The sequence below is a fragment of the Ailuropoda melanoleuca genome, chromosome 19 (assembly GCF_002007445.2).
Source record: "Ailuropoda melanoleuca isolate Jingjing chromosome 19, ASM200744v2, whole genome shotgun sequence".
Lineage (NCBI taxonomy): Eukaryota > Metazoa > Chordata > Mammalia > Carnivora > Ursidae > Ailuropoda > Ailuropoda melanoleuca.
Window position 1 is genome coordinate 5251836 of NC_048236.1, and position 21394 is coordinate 5273229.

At 46.6% G+C, this 21394-nt stretch overlaps 1 protein-coding gene across 1 annotated transcript in view; it reads right to left on the bottom strand.

Annotated features, from left to right (window-relative positions):
• Positions 1-8612: 8612 nt before the first annotated feature.
• Positions 8613-21394, bottom strand: part of ADGRF5 (adhesion G protein-coupled receptor F5) — a 78233-nt gene continuing 65451 nt past the window's right edge. Inside the window, exons 17-21 of the mRNA XM_002919003.4 lie at positions 15069-16463; positions 13875-13916; positions 13724-13783; positions 13109-13193; positions 8613-10978 (exon numbers count right to left, since the gene is read on the bottom strand). Of these exons, the coding sequence (XP_002919049.2) occupies positions 10899-10978; positions 13109-13193; positions 13724-13783; positions 13875-13916; positions 15069-16463 (1662 nt within the window). The 3' untranslated portion in view covers positions 8613-10898. The remainder of the gene's footprint in view (positions 10979-13108; positions 13194-13723; positions 13784-13874; positions 13917-15068; positions 16464-21394) is intronic.

The window sequence follows — 21394 nt, forward strand, 5'->3', positions numbered from 1 at the left end:
AGGCAGCCCAACAGGGTTCCTGTGCATGTGTGTGTGTGTGTGTGCGCATGTGCACGTGTGCGTGTGAACACGTACATGCATGTTAGTGTATGTAGGAGACAGACCTAAAGGACAGATGGGACAAGATAGTGAAGACAAGACCCGTCTCTCTCCACTTTCACAACCTGGCCTAGAGCTGGCTCTGCAACCCCAGCATGGATTGAGACATGGCTTCACGTGGGACACCGATTCCCTTGTGATTTACGGCAGTGTTCCCTAAGTGTGACTCAACAGCTCATTGGAAATCATCGGTAACATTCAAAGATGTCTGGTCAGTAGAGTAAAAGGAGAGTAGAAAAGTGGGCTCACCCCTCTCTACTCCCGAAATTGGCTATTAATCAGTGCTGGAGACAGCCCGATGACCTCACCCATACAGAAGGAAACAGAGCATCCAAGTAATTCACATAGCAGATCAGCTGCTGCTTCTGCACATCACCAGGGCAGTCAGCACATAGCCAAGCATAGTAGGATGAACATCTCAATTCTTCACTTGTGTTTAAACACCACGTTAGATGCATACTTTGTTTCAGAGAAATCCTGCTTTTCTTGTGTGTGTTTAAATGACACCCAACACTGCAAGAATGCTTGATCGATCTCTGGCAAGACGAAAAGTAATACCACTGGCTATGGGAACCTCATGGAAACTCATCTGAATGAAGATGAAGGATTAAAATGGCAGGTGCAGTCAGGCTGCTCTATTTGGGGGGTCAAGTAGGTGGCTAATGTGAGATCTACTTTCAGTAAAGCATCACAGTGGGAGTCCTTTCATGCTCCATCAGAGACTGGAGAGAGAAGTGGGCCACCCCCCAAGTGTGCCCAGAGCACTGGCCGTTGTGTGTGCTCTGGATTGCCCCTACATGAAATCATAAAGTGCCACTAAGATTGGACTCGCTTTACCTTCTCCACCCTTCCCATCACTGTGTTCTCCCTCGCTCAATCTGTGTACTTGGAACTGCCCCCCCCATCGAATGATACATGCATCAGACTGCATGAAGGAGTGACAGAGTGAGGGGGACATGCACACATTCCAGGTCAGACTGTCTGCATTCAGCACCTGGTTCTCCCATTCCTGAGCTCTGTGACCCCGGGCAAGTTATTGACTTCTCTGGGCTTAGTTTATTCATCTGTAAAATAAACAAGAACATCTACTCAACCCGGGGTTGCTGTAAGGCTTAAATGAGATTATATGCATAAAGAACTTAGGACAGGCACCAAGCACACGGTAAAGAGCTCAATAAATGTTGGCATAGTTACATCGTTCTCAGCCATTTCCACTGGAGGGTAAATTTCATTTCATTTGCTGTGCACCTCTCTCCCAGAAGTTTTTGCATGCTAAACCTCATCTCTCCTTGAGATTTGGTTTTCTGTGAGATGGATGTCCAATATAAGGGAGAAGGTGGAGGCGGGGGAGGGGGGAGGGTAGGAGCAGCATCCCAAAGCATATGATATTCCCGCACTTTTGGAAGTTGTCTGCCCCATTACACAAGGCCAGCTCACCGTGTCCCCCTGCCCCAAGGACCAGCCTTCTCGGCTGTGGGTACTGTTTACTTCGTCTGGGTCTTCCAGATCACTCTTTGGCTGGCAAAGCCAGCAGCCTCCTCTCGAATGCGTGTCCAGAGCCTCGACTAGAAACTTCCCAGCTGTCCTCAGCGTGGGCTGGTGTGTCAGACAGCCCTGGGGCAGCTGCGGGTTCAGTGTGGCTTGAAAATGAAAACCCAGCTTGGTAATAATAGTTTCCCATGGATGAATTAGACTAGGGAAGGGGTCCATCCTAGTTCGTCCTGTTGAAGGTGCATCGATGGGGAAACTGTTTAAGGCCCTGTGACACGTGGAAGACACCCCTTTTGCTTCCTCAAACTGCCTTCCAAATTCCCGTCTGGGATGGGGAAACCAGGTGATTTGCGGCGGGGGGAGGGGGGTTGCCTTTAACTTTGCCTTTGGTTCCATAATAAGATTCGGTCAGTAAGGGAGGAAATAAACAGAAGGAGGGAGCTATCCCGGCAAGTGTATCTCAGAAGTATACACCTGCTTGCAAATCCCTCGTGCACACTTGAACTGTCCGCTCTCCCCATACCTCCACAAAGCTTTCTGGCTCCCTCGTCTCCTGCAAGGACCATAACATAAAACGTGTCAGGAGCTAGGGAGTGAGGGTGATTCTTGCATTCCTGGTTTCAGTCATCTCGTAGACCTCTATCTCACCTTCGCACCAAAGTACTTCTCTGCACGTTGCCCACCAGGCACATCAGTGGCCTGAATGCTGTGCCTCCTCAGAGGTGCGCCCCAGAGGCGGCACCCCCTCCGACGACCACAAGGTGGCGATCGAGCCTCAGGAGAAGCCGGCGGGCCCGGGCGAGGGAAGCCCCGCGCCAGCCGCCAGCTGTCACTCAGTGGCCCAGCTGGAGATTCCTGTCGGTTCCGTATTGACGAGGACAGCTTCGAGAGAGCTCCTCAGGCCTGGGAACCGCTCGCTGTTCCAGGAAAGCAGTGAGTGGATGTGCGATTCTTCCCCGGTGAATCCAAATCAAACACTTCCTTCCACCGCACCCCGGGGGTGGAGGCTGGTGGGCAGGATGGAGGACACAGGATGGTACCAATTACACTCGCTTCCAAGAAGGCAAGGCCCGCGGTCGCTCTCGGCTCTCCTGGATCGTGCTGCCGAGCGAAGGAAGTGGGCTGTAACAGCCGTCTTACCATGACTTACCCAATCAGTTCCTGTTGCTTTCAAGCTAAGAGAAAGCCTTTTTTTTTTTTTTTTTTTTTTTTTTCTGGGCTCCTGGGTTGATTCTGTGTCATTTGTCAGTCGCCAGCATACCTCGTTGGGACTTGGCTCTGCATGAAAGAAGGAAAACCGTGGGGCGTGAAGGGTCCCTCGTCTCCCCGACCCACAGCCCATTTGTGCAGAGGGATGGCGGGGGGCCTTGAGACTCTTCGTCCCAGAGTTTAAAGAGAAAAGATTAAGAATGGGTATCTAGACAGTAGAAAGATGACTTTAGCTGAATCGTGGCCCACACAGGAAAACGGTATTTGGAGAGAAAGCACAGGAGTCTGGCACAGGGCAGGCTCCAGTGGTGCCCCTCATGTCTCCCTTCTTGTTCTGAGTGCTCATCGTCACTGAGCACAGAAACCTTAGGAAAAATTGGTTTTCTCTCTAGAATGTGCTAGAGGATAAAGTTAAGTATCCATCTATGCAGGATATAAGGAAAGATGGTGTGGGGGGGCAAGGGGGAGACTGGATACAACCCTAACCCTTGAGGTTGGTAGATGGGAACTTATCAGGTGCTTTCTGACTGCCCTACCCCTGCAAAATCACTGATGGGAACAGAGAGAAGGGATGGATACATCACAGGCCTGGCCCAGGGGGCCGGTTCCATTCTCTCAAAACCCACTGCTTGCCACCTGCCACCACGAGGGATACTTTGTCTGAGTGTCCTTGGGGGCAGAGCTGTATTTGGATGCTGCTGCCTGCTGCTTGCCCCGGAAGGAAGGGGGGTACCTGGAAGTCTGCCACGTGGACCCATTTGATGCCGGGAAAGCCGTCCTCAGGGCAGGCCTCCCCTGGGAACCCTCTAATCACACTTGCAAAGCTTTCCTGCTTCCCCAAACTGTCATCTTCCAGGACCATCTGGTCTCCAGGCGGGGGGGCTCAAAGGGCCCGGAAGGAGTTGCAGCCAGAAGTTGATCCACAGGGGAGCCCCCGTCCTCAAGGGCTTCTGAAGGCTCCTGGGGTTGTGGGATGGGCCTGGGCCTCTGTCAGTCCTCCTTATACTCATGTGACAGCAGGGGTCCCCTTTGCCCCCTCTGGGCTGTGTGTGAGGGACTGAGTCCTGACCTGTGACCCAGATTCTGGGGCAAGCAAAAGGGTTGGACTCTTGCAGGAAGTGGAGAGGGTCTGTGTGGAGACATGTGTGGGGATGGCCCTTTGGGGCCCTCTAAGAAAAGCCATGCCGTTACACACAGGATTGGCTTGAAGGAAATCGGCAGTCGGTACGTTGTTTAGGACGGCCTCATTTCCTCATAGGTGCCTGGTGAACTGTGTGCTCCCCTTCCTGATCCAGTGTCCTCCGGATGACCCCTCGATGCCCAGGGCTTACAAGGCCCCTGGAATCCCATCGGGGTCACCAGAGCTTGATGCCCCTGACAGCTGTCTGTGGCCAGCCTTTCAAAGAGATATTGGAAATAATCTTTTGTGCATAATACTTGACAGTGTACAAAGCCCTTTTATGTAAGCTGTGCTTTTTGAGCCTGACAACAGCCTTGAGTGGCAATCTGAACGATCCCTATTCTACAGGTGAGCAAACCAAAGACTAGAGTGGTGTAGGGAAAGGCTCAGGTGACCGGGGAAAAGTGTCTTTCTGTTCCAGGAGCTATGTTCTTTCTGCCATACCGCACTGATGAGACGGAAAGCTCATTCTCCAAGAAAGAAGGCTGATGATTCCAGACACTTCTTCTTTCCTGGGGAAGATGTGGAACTGCGGTTTCCAGGGGCAAATGTGCCATGCTTGTCAGAAATCTTGGAGAAGAGTTTTGAACAGTGTGGCTCTCAGGCCAGCTTGGAGGGGCGGGGGTCATATGGAAGAGAAGTATTTGGGCCTTATGGATTTCTACCCTATCCCCTGTGCTCCAGTATGTGTAGGGTCTCTGCACAGACCAGAGAGGATAATGTGGTACAGGCCTTGTTTTAAATTCATTCTCCTACCCTGCTGTCTGTATATGGCAGCAGAATGGCAGAAAGCATTCGCCTCTGGTTGATACTCTAACGTTCTGTTGTACAGGGCACCTGGGTGGCTCAGTAAGTTAAGCGTCTGCCTTTGGCTCAGTTCATGATTCCAGGGTCCTGGGATCGAGTCCCACATCTGGCTCCTTGCGTGGCAGAGAGCCTGCTTCTCCCTCTCCCTCTGCCTGCCTCTCCCCCTGCTGGTGCTCTCTCTCTCTCTCTCTGACAAATAAATAAACTCTTTAAAGCTCTGTTGTGCAATGCACTAGAGTCTAGATACGTGTGGCTATTGAACACTGGCAATGTGGCTGGACAACGGGCGTGTTCGGTTAGCGTAAAGTACATGCTGGAATTCCAACACTTAGAACAAAAAAAAGAAAGGAACGTACAATGTCTCATTAATAAGTTTACATCAATTACATCTGGAAATGATAGTATTTTGGATATACTTGTTTACACAGAAGTAATACTGCAATTAGTTTTACCGATTTACTTTTTTTTTTTTAAGATTTTATTTATTTATTCTACAGAGAGACAGCCAGCGAGAGAGGGAACACAAGCAGGGGGAGTGGGAGAGGAAGAAGCAGGCTCCCAGCGGAGGAGCCTGATGTGGGGCTCGATCCCAGAACGCCGGGATCACGCCCTGAGCCAAAGGCAGACAACAACTGCGCCACCCAGGCGCCCCCGATTTACTTTTTTTAATGTGGCCACTCAAAATCTAAAAGCACGGGGCTCAGGCTCTCGTTCCCCTAGACCTTGCAGCTTATGCTGCATTACCGAATAGTTCAAAGGAAGCTGCTGTCATGTTCACAAGAAGTATTCCTAGGAAGCACGCTTTTCTTCCTGTTTATATGAAGAAAGCATAAACTTCATAAAGCCAGGGGGGAAACGTCTTCAAAATACGGAAATAAACCTCTTCCTTCTGACTGATGTATACGTTATCTTACAAAGAAAAAAAAATTAGTGCAAAAGAGCAGAAAAGTCCCAACCAGCTCCTGTGACCCAGGCGAGCATTCGAGGGGCTTGCGGGTCTGTCGGGGAGGAGCCGTTCCCAGCCCCCGGCATGACCCACCTGTGGGCTGCAGGGCGCCCCATTTCACGGGAGCCCTGAAGGGTGAGAAGTGCCCAGCACAGGAGAAGCATTTTGACTTTATTTTTAAGGACCCGGAGGTCAGAGGTACAAATGCTTAGAGGACTGGCTGGCCCCTGTGTGCTCAGGTCTCTGATCCATTGGCCTGAGTCATGTCAAGGGAACACTTCGGCTCCTGGACTCACCCTAGCTTGCACCCCAGACACACCATGCCGGGGGAGGTTGTGGGCCCTGGCTTTGGTGGGCCTCTTTTCATGGAATCAGACTTTCCCAAACAGCACCTTTTCCCTGAACCCCCACAGAGCCCGAGGCCATCCCCTCAGGAAAGGTGACTTCTTTCACATTTGCATAGTCAGTAGAGAGAGTTAACACAGTATTTGCATCTCAGTTTTATTCATGGTACTGCTGGAGGGAACCCTTTCAGTGTGATTACTGCTGTGGATAAAGAAATGTTTGCAGGTCACAAAGCCACAGTCAATGCCTCAGACAGAATCTACAGAGCGGCATTGGGTCCTCAATGTTGTTTGTTCAAACAATCTGATGAAATATCTTGTATAATCCTCTTCCATGAACTGTGGGCAGGACCCATAAAGATCACTCCCAGGAGTAGAATAGATTATATGACAAAGGTGAAGGAAACTGCTGGTGTATTCAAAGCCCCTAACCACCTGACTTGGCGTTCATCACGAGGGTGATTATCCTGGATAGGCCTGACCTAATCGGGTGAGTCCTTTAAAAGAAGGTTTAGGATCAGAAACTGAGGAAGTCAGAGATTCAAAGCAGCACAGAGTTTCTCCTGTGGACTTCGAACAAGCAAAGGACCACATTGTGGAGAAGGCCACATGGCAGGGGATGGCAGGACACTCCTAGATGCTGAGCGCCTCTGTCCTATACCTACAAAGACTGGAATTCTGCCCAACAACCAATGAGCTTGGAGGGGGAGCTCAGCTTTCAAGTGAATCCATAGCCCTGGCCGCCAGCCTGAGTTCCACCTGACAAGACCCTGAGCAGTGGACCCAGTGAAGCCATGCCCGGACTTCTAACCCCCCGAAACTGTGCGATTGTAAGTGGGTGCTGTTTTAAGCCTCTGTTTGTGGTAACATGTTATGCAGCAATAGGGTATGAAAACAGAAATATGGTCCCACGTTGCAAAAATAATCTGTCACTAACAAAACTCACAGGGCTCTGTTTTTAGCCATCTGTGAAAATTCCAAATTTTCACACACAAATGTTAGAATAGATATTTGTTTATTTGTTTCCCGGACAGTTAGGTCCTGAAAGTGTTGCTTCAGGGTCCCTCGTTTCAACCCTCGGTAAGCTTCCAGGCTTCACATGCTGCGTGGGAGTGTGGATGGTGTGAGGAGTGACGTCACTGCCGTCAGCCAACTGAGCTCAGCCAGGAGCTTCTGGTACCCCGCCCCCCACCATGCCCGAGGAACAGAAGCAACCACTCGCTGTGTGGAGAATGGCGTTAAATTCTGGTTGGATTTCTGATAGGGAAGCTTGAAACAGCAGCCCTGGCCTATTTACAAAAGAGCAGACAATTTATATTAAGAAAGCTTCACGAGATCTTGCTAGATATTTTATTGTTACAAGCATGGACAGGACACATAGCTGTATGCTGGTGTACTATTGTGACATGATTTAATATCCCAAGTCATACAGTTAGAAACCTATGGCATCTCATTGCAAAGCTAACATCTTTCAAGTCATGAGACACTATTTTCATGGACTTTTTAAAACATACATAAGAAAGATAACATCCATTGTCAGCCTCTCCTTTATTTTGGACACTCAGGGAATCAGACATCCATTGGCCTGCATCACGCTGTCTTTGGGTTTCTGTCTGACATCGCCTTCACGTGCCACAAATCAAACGCATTCCACCTACCCGGGATTTGTGGGACCATACTTGCTTCCTTTCGTCTTCTCTAATGGTTGTGACTTCCTGCTCCTCTCACTTCCGGAGAACTCCCTCCCCGCGCCTGCACGTCCTGGGCACTGTGACCTTTCTCTTCCCCGTGTCACTTTTTTTTTTCTTTGACCTTCCAACACTGATCTGTCTGAAGTTCTCTACACAAACGGCAAAAGGCTAGCATTTTCCAGTGTTTCTTAATTTCTGGAAACCCCATGGGTCTTTATTTACCTCTTTCTCCATATATAAGAAACAGGGAGGAGGATGGCAGCCATGACCCCCTCAAGACATGACGTGCTACACTGGACTTAACAATATTCCCAGAGAATATTTCTGTAGCTTAGATTAATTGCTCCTTTGTGAATGCTCTCACCTCACAAACTCTGAAGCATTAGCACAGATCCCTTTGCAAGAAACTGACTTAATAGAAGGCCCTTTAATGCAACTTAAATTTTGGCCCATGGAACTGACTTTACCCACTGAGAGGTCAGGCACAGGGGGAAGCACTGGGCACTTTGTACCAGCATCAGAGCTGACATTCCTTCTTCCTCTTCCTCAGAAATCTGCTGTGAATAGTCTTGTAATCATCACTGATTGAGAACTAGTGAACACAGGACCAGGAGGGGCTCCTGCTTTCACAGAGCTCACAGATTCATGCACAGCTCTCTTTTACAATTTTGAATTCTATTGTTTATTTTAGGATATTCTTGGCAAACAGCAGTGGTTGAACTACATATCTTGCAGCTGAGCAGAAGACCGGCAAGTATGTCTCTAAGTTTTTGTTTTCATAGGTTTTCTGGAATTTGGGTCTGGCATTGTGTTGAAAGCTGGAAAGCACGTGCGCACGTGTGTGCGTGTGTGTGTGTGTGTGTGTGTGTGTGTGTGTTGGGGGTAAGGGAACGTGCCTCAGTTAATGCACATGGGCAAAGGGCCAAATCCACATCCTAGGAACCCCGAGAAGGTTCCTGCCATTATAGAGGTTCCCTTCGCAACACAATGATTCCCAAAGGATCCCTATGGTCTTGGCTGGAAGCTGAGTGTTTCTTGTTCCTTGTTGTTTTTGAGTTCCTCTTGAGTGCTATGCTTTCTTTGGCCGATCGTGTCACGATGGCCAGGCTCACACATTGTACTATATAACCTTGCCTCTTATCCCTGAGATTGTTCCAGGAACCAGATCGGTCAAAGTCATTCTCTCTCAAACCTCTAATTCTCATCCCATTGATCCTTCAACCTAACCTCTGGCTCTCGTCAGTACTGAGTTCTCCCCAAAGCTGACCATCCCTGGAGAATTTTATAGTTTAATCATTTCCTTTGTGACAATTTCCAGGCAAGCGTGGAGTAGATGTCTACGTCATTTGTGAACGTGTAGAAGGAAAGAGCTCATTTACTTGAAACACTGTGAGGACTCTTACTTCTATCTGCCCCACCTGCTTCTCCCCCTGAAGAAAAGAGAGGCAGAATGTAGAATTTAAAATTTAAAATAAAAAAGAAGAGAAGTTAAAGAGTTAGAATATTAAAAGAAAACTCTTTCGAAATTCAATAAATAAAAGGTTGCTCCATTGCAGCCTCTTCTGTTCCACCTTCCTGATGGTTGGATCCCTGCTAGTTCTCGAGAAGTCCTTATGAAGACCACACGGCCCACATTCCCCGAGTGGCCCCACATTTTTATTCTGTTTCACTGTGTCTCTGGGATCAGACTTCAATTTGGAATGTATGGTTGCTGTGGTTACAGCACATGCTTAACTTTAATATCGATTCAATTTTAATAAATATTTCTTTTTTATGAAATGCACACACCACAAATAACACACACACGTGTGTGTAATTCACAGACAATCAAATCCTCGGGGAAAGTTCCGCCATCTGCTCATCAAGGTCAAGTGTCATTGGGAGCATAGAGTAGCCAACTGTAATGTTTCATCTCAGATTTCTGAGTGGGTGGAATAAACACAGATTAGACAATACAAAACTCTTACCGTATATTGGTCTTGGAACTTAAGGATTGAAAGAGCTAATACATAGGGAGCTAGACCATGCACCAAGGGCCACTACATCCACAGTAGCAACAATAACGATAAACAATGCCATAAGATTCTGAAAATCTATGATGCACAGAGATGTACCTGGTTAAAGCTGTTAAATACAATATATGACAGTCGAGATCTGTTTCCAGTGCAATCTATCACATTTATATCACCATACGTCACATTTGGCAAGTGATGGATATAAAAATATAATTTTTTTTGCCTTCAAAAATTGAAACAAACCAAAAGATACGGCTTTTCTGATAAACGGGAAAAAAGGGAACCAGCAGTTGGATCTGCTTGGATCTGATAAAGCACGGCTTCCCCATGTGCTCTGCGTGCCCCGTCCCCTGAGCTCAGACGCTCACGCGCACAAGCACAGGGTGTGTGCTCAGTGTCAGGAGAATTAGGTCTCCTCCACGCATTTCTTGTAAATATTATTGTCCACTTGAAAGCATGCTGATCTTACAATTTCCTCCCTATCTCTTCCCACTGCCTTTTTTTAAAAAAATATCTCTCGTAGCTAAGAAAATACCAAGGAAATAGCAAACTTTCACCACGATTTACTTCAGTTTCCATTTCTGAGCCATTTTTGTATTCTCCATGTTGCAGTATGAGAATTATTATGTTAACATGGAAAATTTTTTAAATGTGGTTTTTATTGTTTTTCTCTATTTTTTTCCCCTGTATCCACCCTTCTTTCCTTCCTTCTTTCTGAGAGTTCACTGAAGTGTTTCCTAGGTCCTAGCCTTGTGCTTATTATTTTAATCAAAGCTTATTTTTGTGCCCAACGTGTGAAAAGTAAAAACATCTCCTTGAAATTCTATTTTACAATATAGACAGGGAAGTTGGGCCTCAGGGGACTCGAGTTTTACTTAAATACTGTACACATTGAGTATCACACAAGAGGTGGGGGTGGGGCAGCAAATAAACTTAACAGTTATGTTTAGTCTGTCTTTACGAAAGAAAGCTCCTTTTCCCTAATGAAAGAGGCTCTTCAGCATCTGCTCCAGGAAGCCTGCGGAGGAAACATTTTACCCACGGCTTTGAAAGGATTTTTTTTCCGAGTGTATCCACTGTCCTTTAAAGAAGTCACATGGGTCAATTTTCCTGTTCTTAGTTGAGCAAGGAGTAAGCACTAGATGTATTTTCCAGGGATGAGCTGGTCGTTTCTGGGGTGGAAACATTGTATGTTCCTGAAAAACAGAGCAGTAGCTCAGGCTTACCGACATGACAGCACAATCACGGTGGCGTGCACCTTTCCTGCTGTGGCCCGAGGGGAGCTCTCGCTCGAGAGCCTGGAAAGCTGGGCCATGCCTGGAAATGAACCCATGCCTGCCCCCCTCCCAAGACCCCGAAGTGCCAGAGAACAAACAAAGCTGTCGTTCTCAAGCATGCGTGGCAGCCGACAAGACAAGCACTAACTACTTCCCATCAAACCAGCAGCCAGGTTTCTACAAGGAGAGGGAGGACGTGAACATGGGCAGCCCTCCACATGCCACCACATGCATGGCCCTGGGGACAACCGCATGAGGGAAGCTCCCTGGTCCCCTTGGGTGGGGGTGACTTGGGGGAAGCTCTTGGGGGGGGGGCAGAGGCTGAGCTGGAAGGCGAGGGGAAGAAAGGGGAAAAAGGAAAGAAAGGAGAAAATTACAGGGGTAGAAAAGGCAGGACCGGAAAAGAAGCGGAGGTCAGGGGATGCCAACAAAGGTGCAGCAGAGGGGGCAGCCACGAGCAACCACACGGGCCGGCATCAGCAGGAGGCAGGGACTGAGCACAGGGCAAGTGGGGGCGGGGTGCTGGGCGAGGAAAGGACACGGTGCCCACCCTACCATCAGATTGGTGAGCTGCCACTGCTAACAAGGTTTCCATCACTGCCTGGGGGGCCCTTTGGGGCTGCTGACAACATAAACCAAAGTTACAGTGATTATGGGACCCTCAAGCAGGCCAACACGGAGCCCCATTAATGACCCTCAAGAGGCCATCGAATGGCAGTGACTGGGAATCGCAGGCCCCGGGACCTCAGGAACACAGCCCAAACTCCAACTTCAATCGGACTGATTCAGAAACAAAGAACACATTTTCTTGGCCTTAGATTGCATAATTCTGATTCCGTAGATGCATTTTCCCTTGGATGCAAATGGTCGGCATGTTCCAGTGACAGTGCTGGCCAAGTGCAAGGGTGGTACTATACCCAAAGATTGGATCATTCCACAGCAGGCCCGATCAAGCACGCTCAAAGTCAAAAGGAAAGACCCTCCACTTTCATGAGTAATGCATCAGATCGAAGCCCCAAACACCAAGTCCTCTGGAGTTTTAACAATTGATAGGCATTCTCCAAATTTGATTTTATAGGAAAAGCCTTAGTCTGGAGTACTGACACAGTTCTAGATTCTGCCTTTGTGAAATCTGTTCATTTCAAGAAGCTGGAAACAATTCTGGTGCTTAGGGGGCATTGGCGGGCAGAGATTTCAACCTCCCAGCATAGCTGAGACCCATCGCCCAAAGTCATTAACATTAGTTAATTTGTACCTCAAGGGAGCAATTTAACTGTGCATGCCCCTAACAGAATGGATAACCTGAGTGGTTCTTCCTACAACAATGTGTACAGCAAGCGCACTCCAAAAAAAGGAAAAAAAGAGGAAAAAGAAAAGGGAAAGAAACCCACAGCATGTGATCCTATCGTAGAGCTTTCTAAATATGTTTTTTTCTACACCTTAACCCATAAACATGACCTTCTTATTCCTATTTAACATGAATAGCAAAGAGGGTGCCTGGGTGACTCAGTCGATTAAGCGTCTGCTTTCAGCTCAGGTCATGATCTCAGGGTCCTGGGATCGAGCCCTGAGTTGGGCTGTCTGCTCAGCGGGGAGCCTGCTTCTCCTTCTTCTCCCTCCCTCCTCTTGTACTCTCTCTCTCTGTCTCTTGCAAAAGTAAATAAATAAAATCTTAAAAAAAGAAAAACATGAATAGCAAAGAACTCTGTGTTTCACAAGGTCAGCAATTCACAGTTCTCATTTTTGTAGCTGACACAGTTTTGACAGACAGCTCTCCACAGGCTTGTCTAGATTCTCCACATCGTATCCTTTTAAGTTATTATTAGCTGCCCACCCAAGGCAGGTGCCCTCTGTGCCAGCCTCCTGGTGGTTTGGGAAAATGTAAGCAAGCTCCTGGATTTAACCTCAGCCCCAAATGAGGCTACAGTCGGTAAATGCCTCAAAGTGGGGAGTAGGAAGATAGGGGTGCGAGGCTCCCCATCAGGGCAAATTTGTTGGAGTCAAGCCGAAGTAAGTGCTCCAGGGAGTGACCTAGAAGTCACTACGTACCTGTTTTACCAAACAAATTGTTAAATCTTCTTGATATTGGAGAACTCATAGAAAATACGGGTGTCGATGAACCGAGGGATGTTGACTAAAAAAGAGAAGAAAGACAGTTACAAAGCAAATGTTAAACCAAGGCCCCGTTTTATCTCTAGGATGATTCATTTGCTGCCCTCTAGTGGTCACTGTCTGAATCTCTCAGTCCGCTTGACAGTGAGAACTTGGAGGAGCAGAAATTTCTACTTCAAACAAATCAAGCAGGAGAGCCGCTTTGAAACACTGGACTCTCATCAGAGTTAGGAAGATAACTTCCAAATACATGTTTTACTCTTCGCTAGGGTTTGGTATCTTCTGACACGTGACGACAGTCAAATGCGTTTGAGTGCAATAGTTATTTTCCAAAACGGACTACAGAAAATCTCTTCATCGTTACTCCTCACGTTGTGTTCTCTAGTGCCTTAAATTACCCCAGAAGATTTCTTAATGCATCTTGATGGCAGTTCTGCGGCTGACTTTAATAGGCAGAATCAGGTGCAAAGCAAAAACAGTGGAATAAATCTATGCTGGACCTGGGTGTGGAGAGAGCGGGCCTTTCAAAAGTCTCTAAAGGGAAAGACTGACCTTTGAGTGCTGTGAAGACCATCTTGACAGGGAAAACTTCTTTAGCAAGGCTTCCTGGACCTACAATTGTTTCAAAGAAGCCATGGTTAAGTTCCATCTGCCACAAGCACTTTCGACCTTTCTAGAAGCATGAAACTGTCGTTGTTCTTACCTTCTGATCCCAGAGGCATCCAAAGAGTAAAATGAATAATCCCTGAAGAAAAGAATTGGGGAGAAGGACATTTTAATCAGATTCTATTCCCAGCAAGATAGGACGGACTGCTAACCTGGCATTGAATTTGTACTACTCCTCCCCACATCTGTACTTATGGAATGAGTCCAGCGGACAGTAATGTTAAAAGGGATGCTGTAGGTCCACACCAGGAGACCTTAAATGTTATCACATGAGAAGGATATTGTTCTGTTTCCTTATCCCTGCCTCCTTATGGACTGGAGGGCCTGCTGTTTGTGCTGCTGAGTCAAGCCATGCTATCCACTTCATTAGACATGAGCCTTATAGTTTGAAGCCTTGGGCCCAGCAGCAGAAGTTAGGATTTGTGTGGCCTTGGCATGAGCATCTGGGACAGTGTCTCCGTTTCGCCTCCTTGCCCGCTCATGGGAACCCATGCTTACCTCCCACCTGCTGGTTGAATCAGAATTAAGCATTCCCTTGCTCGCTGCCTATGCTTCTGCTGAAGCTCTGCTAACAGTGTGGCTTGTATTATGGTTCATTACGTGCTACAAGAGAGCAACGAGTGTGTCTTTTTCACGTTAGTATAATAGAGTAGAATGTCTACCTTATGTAGGGCATTCATTCTCTCATTCTTCAGCAAATGTTTCTAGAGAACATACTATGTGGTATTCATGTTATTTACCAGTTTTCGAGCACCGACCCTGTGCCAAAGTCTTTTCTAGGTAGGTACTGTTAGGGATGGCGTGGTAAAGAAGACAGATGTGCCCCTGACTTCACAAAGAGAGCTTATTTAACGCAGGGGGAAATTAAGTGGAGAAATGACTTGGTTTAATAGTGGCATTTTCACGTAGGGGATCATAGGTGGTATCATGATAATGTTGGGTAAATAGCAAAATCCTGTGTAGGGAAGGGACTTTCCTCTTACTTGTATTACCAGGGCTTTTCAAAGTGACTCATGCATGCAGCTAAATTATAATGCAGGTGATAAGAGGTATGCGGTTCCACGGGAGCAGGGGAATGTGTCCCTTCTATCTCACTGAGTTCTTGTCATTCCCCCTCTTTAGGGCTAGGGCCTCCTCTGAACTAAAACCCTTCCCCATTCCTACCCCTGTTTGTGTTTCTAACATTAATTGGTCCCACCGGTTCCTGAGAGTCCTGCCCTGCAGAACTTACCTGAAAGGCGTTGAGGAGCGTAAATATAATATGGAACACAGCGTTGCTTCCTTGGAACACAGTGGCAAGCCCAAAACCCCAGGTGAGCCCCAAGAGTGGCGTGAGGACCCCGATACTCTTGCTAATCTGAAACAGGCTACTCTTCTCCTGCTTGCTTGGCTTGTCTCCAATGGAAGGTCTCAGGATCTTGGAGATGACCACAACTGTGATGGTCACGTTCACTACCACGATGATTAGCGCTGGGATGACGAAGGCCAGCAGGGCCTTGGTATCCTCCCAGTTGAGCCAGCAGGCGTTCTTCCTGGTGTAGACTTCTTGGGGCTGGGTGGCCCCCACTGTGATGACTGAGATGACAAGAGGGCAGCCATAGCCAAGAGAAAACGCGATGGTCTTCTGTATTGACTTGCTTGCGTCATGCAGGATGAAAACCAGGCGGTAGAAGACCATGAGGCCCAGAGTCAGCATCCAGAAAAAGACGCTGAGGTAGAACAAGTGGATGAAGAAGGTGGCGGCCACGCAGGCTGTCTCGTTGAGTGGGTAGAAATGGTCGTGGATGGCAGCGGCCACAATGAACCCGATGTCGGCCACCAGAAGGGAGGCGGCGATGTTCGCTATGCAGGTGTGGCGCATATAGGAAGTCCGATTCTTGGTCACTGATTTCCACACCACGGCTTCCACCACTAGACAGGCCGCTAAGCTCAAGATGGAAAAGCACAGCCCAATGTAGGAAATGATATCCAGTAGTATTTCCAGGAGGGAACCAGGGTACGGAGAGTCGGGGGACATGAGGATGGAGAATGATGTTAGGTGGTCGCAGATGCAGGAGACACTGTCCCCATCGACTCTGCTCACGTAGCACCCGCTACTATCCCACCCGCCTGTGTGGTTGGCAAGGTCGAAGTTCCAGAAGACGCATTGTGGTACCCCCCCAGAAGGGATGGTGTTCTTAAAAGTCATCGAAATCCGGAATGGCATGGTTATATTCCGGTTCACAGTGGTGGTCATCACTAAGCTGTTTGCAACATTCTTTCCTTGACCATCCTGGGTGAGGATGTTTTTGAGAGTTGGGAAAGCCACGGTGACAATGGATGAACCCCACTGCAGACTTCCCAGCTCGCACTTGTCAATGGCCACATTGCCCCAGAGGTCCGAGTCTGAGAAAACAAAGTTCTGTTTGTAGGTTTTGGGATGGCCAGGTTGTATTACCATGCCCCTCATCTGCACATTCGTTTGGTTGATGGACAAAAAAGCGCTGTCTTCCGACCGTAACGCTCGGGAAAATCTTTCTACTGAGTCCAGGAGCTGTGAGCTCTGATTGGTCTGTTGCTTTTGGAACACCTTCCAGGTACTCAACATGGGCTTGCTGAGGATGGTGTTAACCGTAGAGAGAACATTCTGTAATTGACATGGCATGGGGTCAAATTCTTTCAGTCATAAAAGAGAGAAATAGTAACAGCTCTCTGGAAACTGGTTGTATGGGTATAGGTAAGAGGAAATGAGAAGAGAAAAATCAGGCATCACAGGCTATGGGGATCTGTGTCCCTCCTTCTTACAGCAGGGACTTAGCAGAGGATGTGTCCCCAAGCCTAGGAGACCTCATTAATCATTTACCAAGTACCACCTCCCCTCCCAAGGCCAATTCAGCAGGCTAGTAGAGATATGTTTTCACTGTTTTATTTTATTTTAAATCTCAAGCCTATAAAGAGTGATATTTTCCCAGCAAGGGTGAAGTTGTTTTGAAAGAACCTCTCCAGTGCTGAACACGAAAGGCATCATTCTTTTCTTTCTTTCTTTCTTTTTTTTTTCCTAAACATTTTTATTTTCGCTCCCATAAACTTGGGCTTGTCATTTTCCATTTGGGCTTTCTCTCAATACAATTTCTTTGCCCTCCTTTGCCTTGTTCTGTTCAATCTGAAACTATGAGTCAGGTAGTTTGTTGAACGGTAGTCCCCAAAAGAACATGTCCTAATACCCAGACCCTGTGAATGTGACCTTATTTGGGGAAAGGGTCTTTGTAGATGTAATTAAGGACCTTGAGAGGAAATCATCCCAGATTATGTAGGTGGGCCCTAAATCCAATGTCAAGTGTCCTTATGAGGGACAGAAGAGGAGAAGATAAATGGAGACGAGGAGGCCACGTGAAAACAAAGGCAGAGGATATATTGAGGCAACCACAAACCGAAGAGTGCTGGAATACATGGAGCTGGAAGAGGCAGAGAAAGTCTCCCCCGGAGACTTGGGAAGGAACGTGGTCTGGCAGACACCTTAAATTCAGACTTTTAGCTTTGAGAACTCTGAGAGAGTAAGTTCCCGTCATGGTAAACCACCCAATGTGTGGTAATCCATTACATTCACCATAGCAGGGCCACATAACTTCCTTGGACCCTTGTTCCCCAGGGCGCTTGGCAGACGCCTCTGGCTGTGTTTGGCCCCTGGGAAGCATTGGCAGGAGATGGAAGGGTGGGAGAAGAAGGAAGTTGAAATATACTTTCCTGCTACACACCGCAGTCACACCCTCGCCCCGCATACACACTTACTGTCTTCAGCACATCTTCGGTGATAGTTCTGTTGCTCTTACTAGTGATCCCTCCTCCAAGGCTTAGCTCCCCTTCTGCTGTAGGTGCACTCTTTCCTCTCCTTTCCGCTTTAGGCCCCAGGGTAGTATTGGCTTCTATTTTTTTTTTTTTCTTTTTATCCCCGGCTTTACCTCTGTAAGTATCCTTTTATTAAAGTTTCACCATTTGAACTCTTCATTTGAATTCTGGGTGACTCCTCTCAGAGCCCTGATTGCCTCAAAGTTCATGCTTAGTGTTAAATCACAGAGAATCCCACCTTGTACATATTCTGAAAACCTTTCATTCCTAGTTTTCTTAGAAAGCAGATAAGAACCCATTCTATTTTAATGAAGAGACTAAGATGGAGAATCACTAAAGAAATCTTTTTAAGATCCCCAGATGAATACTAGAAACACTCCCTGCGACCCTAAAAGCCATAGCTGTCAAAGCACAAAGCATGCTGTGTGACCCTAAAATCCAGAGTATTGCTCTGGAAAAGACAAAGAAGGAGCTGCAATGGGGAAGAGTTATGTTTCTTGATCACAAGTCCCAAGGGGTGAAAAGATAAGACTCAAAACTCCTATAAGGTCTGAACCAACTCACCGACATCATTTCTGAATTCACTTGGGTTGGAACTGTTGAGAGCAAGTCAAGGATGTTAATGATGGCTCCCAGGCTCCCAGGAAATGAGCTGACTTCATGTTTCACCTTGACTGTGCTAACAGAAAGATCCCTCAGGTATGTTGGAAGCTTCTTATCCTGACAGGGGCTCTTGGTCAAAGCCTAGTAAAACAAAAGCCAACATAAACAGACAAACAAAAAACTTGCCAGTCAGTCCAGTCATCAAATCCTGCTGATCTATCCATGATGAAAACCTCTTATATGTGGTTTCTTTTTTTCCTCCATTCCTATAAATATATTCTATAAGATAACTTATCTCTTAATTTAATCTCTGTGCTATTCAGAATAGAATAAGACCTCACACACAGAAGGGGAACAGTAAAACACATGTCAACCTAATGACTAGTTAAAGAAAAAGGAATGGAGATGTGATCCCTAGAGCACTGGATCAAAATTGTATAAAATTATCCCTTGATGGTCTGTACGGAAGCACATTTGCTACTCTGCTTTTTCTCATCACCTACTTTGCTGACCATTAGGGGGGTGACTCTCCATCCCAATTTTCCTGGGACGGTTCTGCTTTATATCTGTTGGCCCAGTGTAATTATTACCAGCGCCCTCTTTTATTTTCAAAATGTGTCCTGGTTTGGATGCTAAATTATATGGTCACCCTATCTATAATGATCACACTTCTGTTTCCCAATTATCTAACCCCTACTTACAATTAAAGAATGAACTCCAACTCGACCTCCTCCATAAAGAACATTGATGAGTATTCCAACCCAGGGGAGTTTCTTCCTCTGACTCCCTAAGTGTTTGTTATTTTTTTAAAAAGATTTATTTATTTATCTTAGAGAGAGAGAGAGCAGGAGCAGGAAGGGGCAGAAGGAGAGAGACCCTCAAGCAGACTCTGTGTTCAGCGTTTAGCCCAATGTGGGGCTCGATCTTACGACCCTGAGATCAGGGGCAGAGCCGAAACCAAGAGTCAGATGCTTAACGGACTGTGCCAGCCAGGCGCTTCTGTGTTTGTTATTTACCTTACTTTACATTTGTGACATTTCTATCAATGTCATCTTGTGTTTTCATTTCAATATCTCTCCAATTAAATGATAAGCTCCTTGGCAATTTGAAACGTGTTATATTCCATCTGATATACTAGAATGCCTAACATAGTATAAATCATAAATTGGTACATAGTATGTATTCAATAAATATATGTTGAATGGATAAATCTGATAGACCAACAGGCCCCCTTTCCATTGAAAATGTACCTAGGTTTCTAGAATTGGGACCGTGGCCCAACGTTGAGTTCAAATTATAATATCTCTATCTTTCTTGATTAGGACAATTCTTATCACTGATGCAGCCTCCTTGAGGTCCAACTCAGAGGCCAAGTTTTTCAAGCAGAGCTTTCTGATTATCCTAAGCCAAACCAGTGTGTATAGAACTACCCAACTGGATTATGTCTTCTAGCAAATCACAGACTCTTCACCCTGACAGCACCTACAAAAATGTTTTGCACCTAGTAGGTATTTTAATGAATTTAGTGTAAGACAAGAGGAGAAACAGAAGATAATTAGATGAGACACAAATCAATATCACCTCTTTTCCTCAATTCCTCTTCCAAGGTGAGGGCATTTGGAACCACTTGTCTAACAATGTCGTTAACTGTAAGTCTCCCAGTTGCCTCGTCAGTATTTATTTATTGTAACTCACGGCATTTTAGGAGTCCCTACTCTCGACAACTTAAGTATGAGGTAACACTTATTTATTTTCATGAAAAGAAAGGAATATTCCCCTACCACGTGGCAGGAACCTCTCTTCTAGGTAAGAGAGGCAGGCTAGTTCCATCATTCGTAACTAAAGGTTACCTCTAAAGACGGAAGAAATCTCAGACCTATAAAAGCATGAAGCCCAAGCATTATTTTTTTTGCACCGATGGACGTTATTTTTTATGTATCCCTCTGCCTGAAAAGATTAGAGCTACTTGCTTGGTACCCAGATTATTCAAAGGAGAGTGCTAATGCGAGAGGATAATCCCACCCGCACCTTGGAGGTAAAAGAAACAAGGCACTGAGAAGTCAAGGTGAAGGTATACAGCTGGTCCCAGAGTAGAATACATATTTTGTTGTCTCCACATTTGTACTTAAGAAAAATATAAAGCATTTCTAGGATTGCATCTTCTCTGAAAATAAACACATAAAAGTAACTTCGGGTGCAACACAAACCGGCCCACGGCCCATTTGCTGAGAAATACGATAAGCTAGACCGACCTCCACGCCAAGAGCTCCGAGTCAAAGATTTAAGGGTCACCTTGGCCAGCTGGAGCAGATTATTTATTGGGGCAGAGATGCAGTCATTTTTCTTCACCTCCCAGCGGGAGCCGACACATTTGTAAGTCATGGTCCCGCCAGTGGGACGTTCAGCGCCACTGGGCACGTTGGAGAACTGGCACAGTTTCTGGATGACTTTCCCGGGCTCCCCAACACCTATCGTGGGATCTCGGCACATGATCTTCTCTCCTGCATTGGAAACACGGGAATGAAAGGGACAATTTGAAAGGGGGAGAAAAGATAGTCAAAAGAGAATCAGGCCTAGCTGGAATGTGGCTGCCTGAATTCATTTTTCTCTTTAGTTTTGGTGACCTTTTCAGAGTTACCCACTTTCTTTATTTCGCCCCTGATTTTCCAAAGCCCCTTTTAGCGCTTTCGACACAAATCTGACTTTAACCTGCATTTGCTTTTCCTAACAGAATTTATTTCCTCTATGTTTCATCCCCACCTCCAATCCCTGGGAATCTTCTGCCTGTTGCCTGTAAAATCTAAGCCATGGAAAAATCATGAGAGCTTAATGTGTGCTCATCCAGATAAGAGATAATCAGGTTACCAGGAATCTCAGGAACAAAATGCCTCAACCCAAGGGATTCTCAACTCTGGTGTGTATTTGAATCATCTGGGGAGCTTGGAAAATAACCAATGTCCTGGTTCACTCCAGCCCAAATAAATAAGAACCCCTTGGGGCTGGGATTTAGGCGTTGGCTGTGTTTCTAACTTCCCCGGTGATTCCAACATGGAGCTAAGGCTGAGCAGCGCCGTCTTAATTCATATACATAATTAATAGTGGGAATTCCAGGTACCCGTGACCTGAATA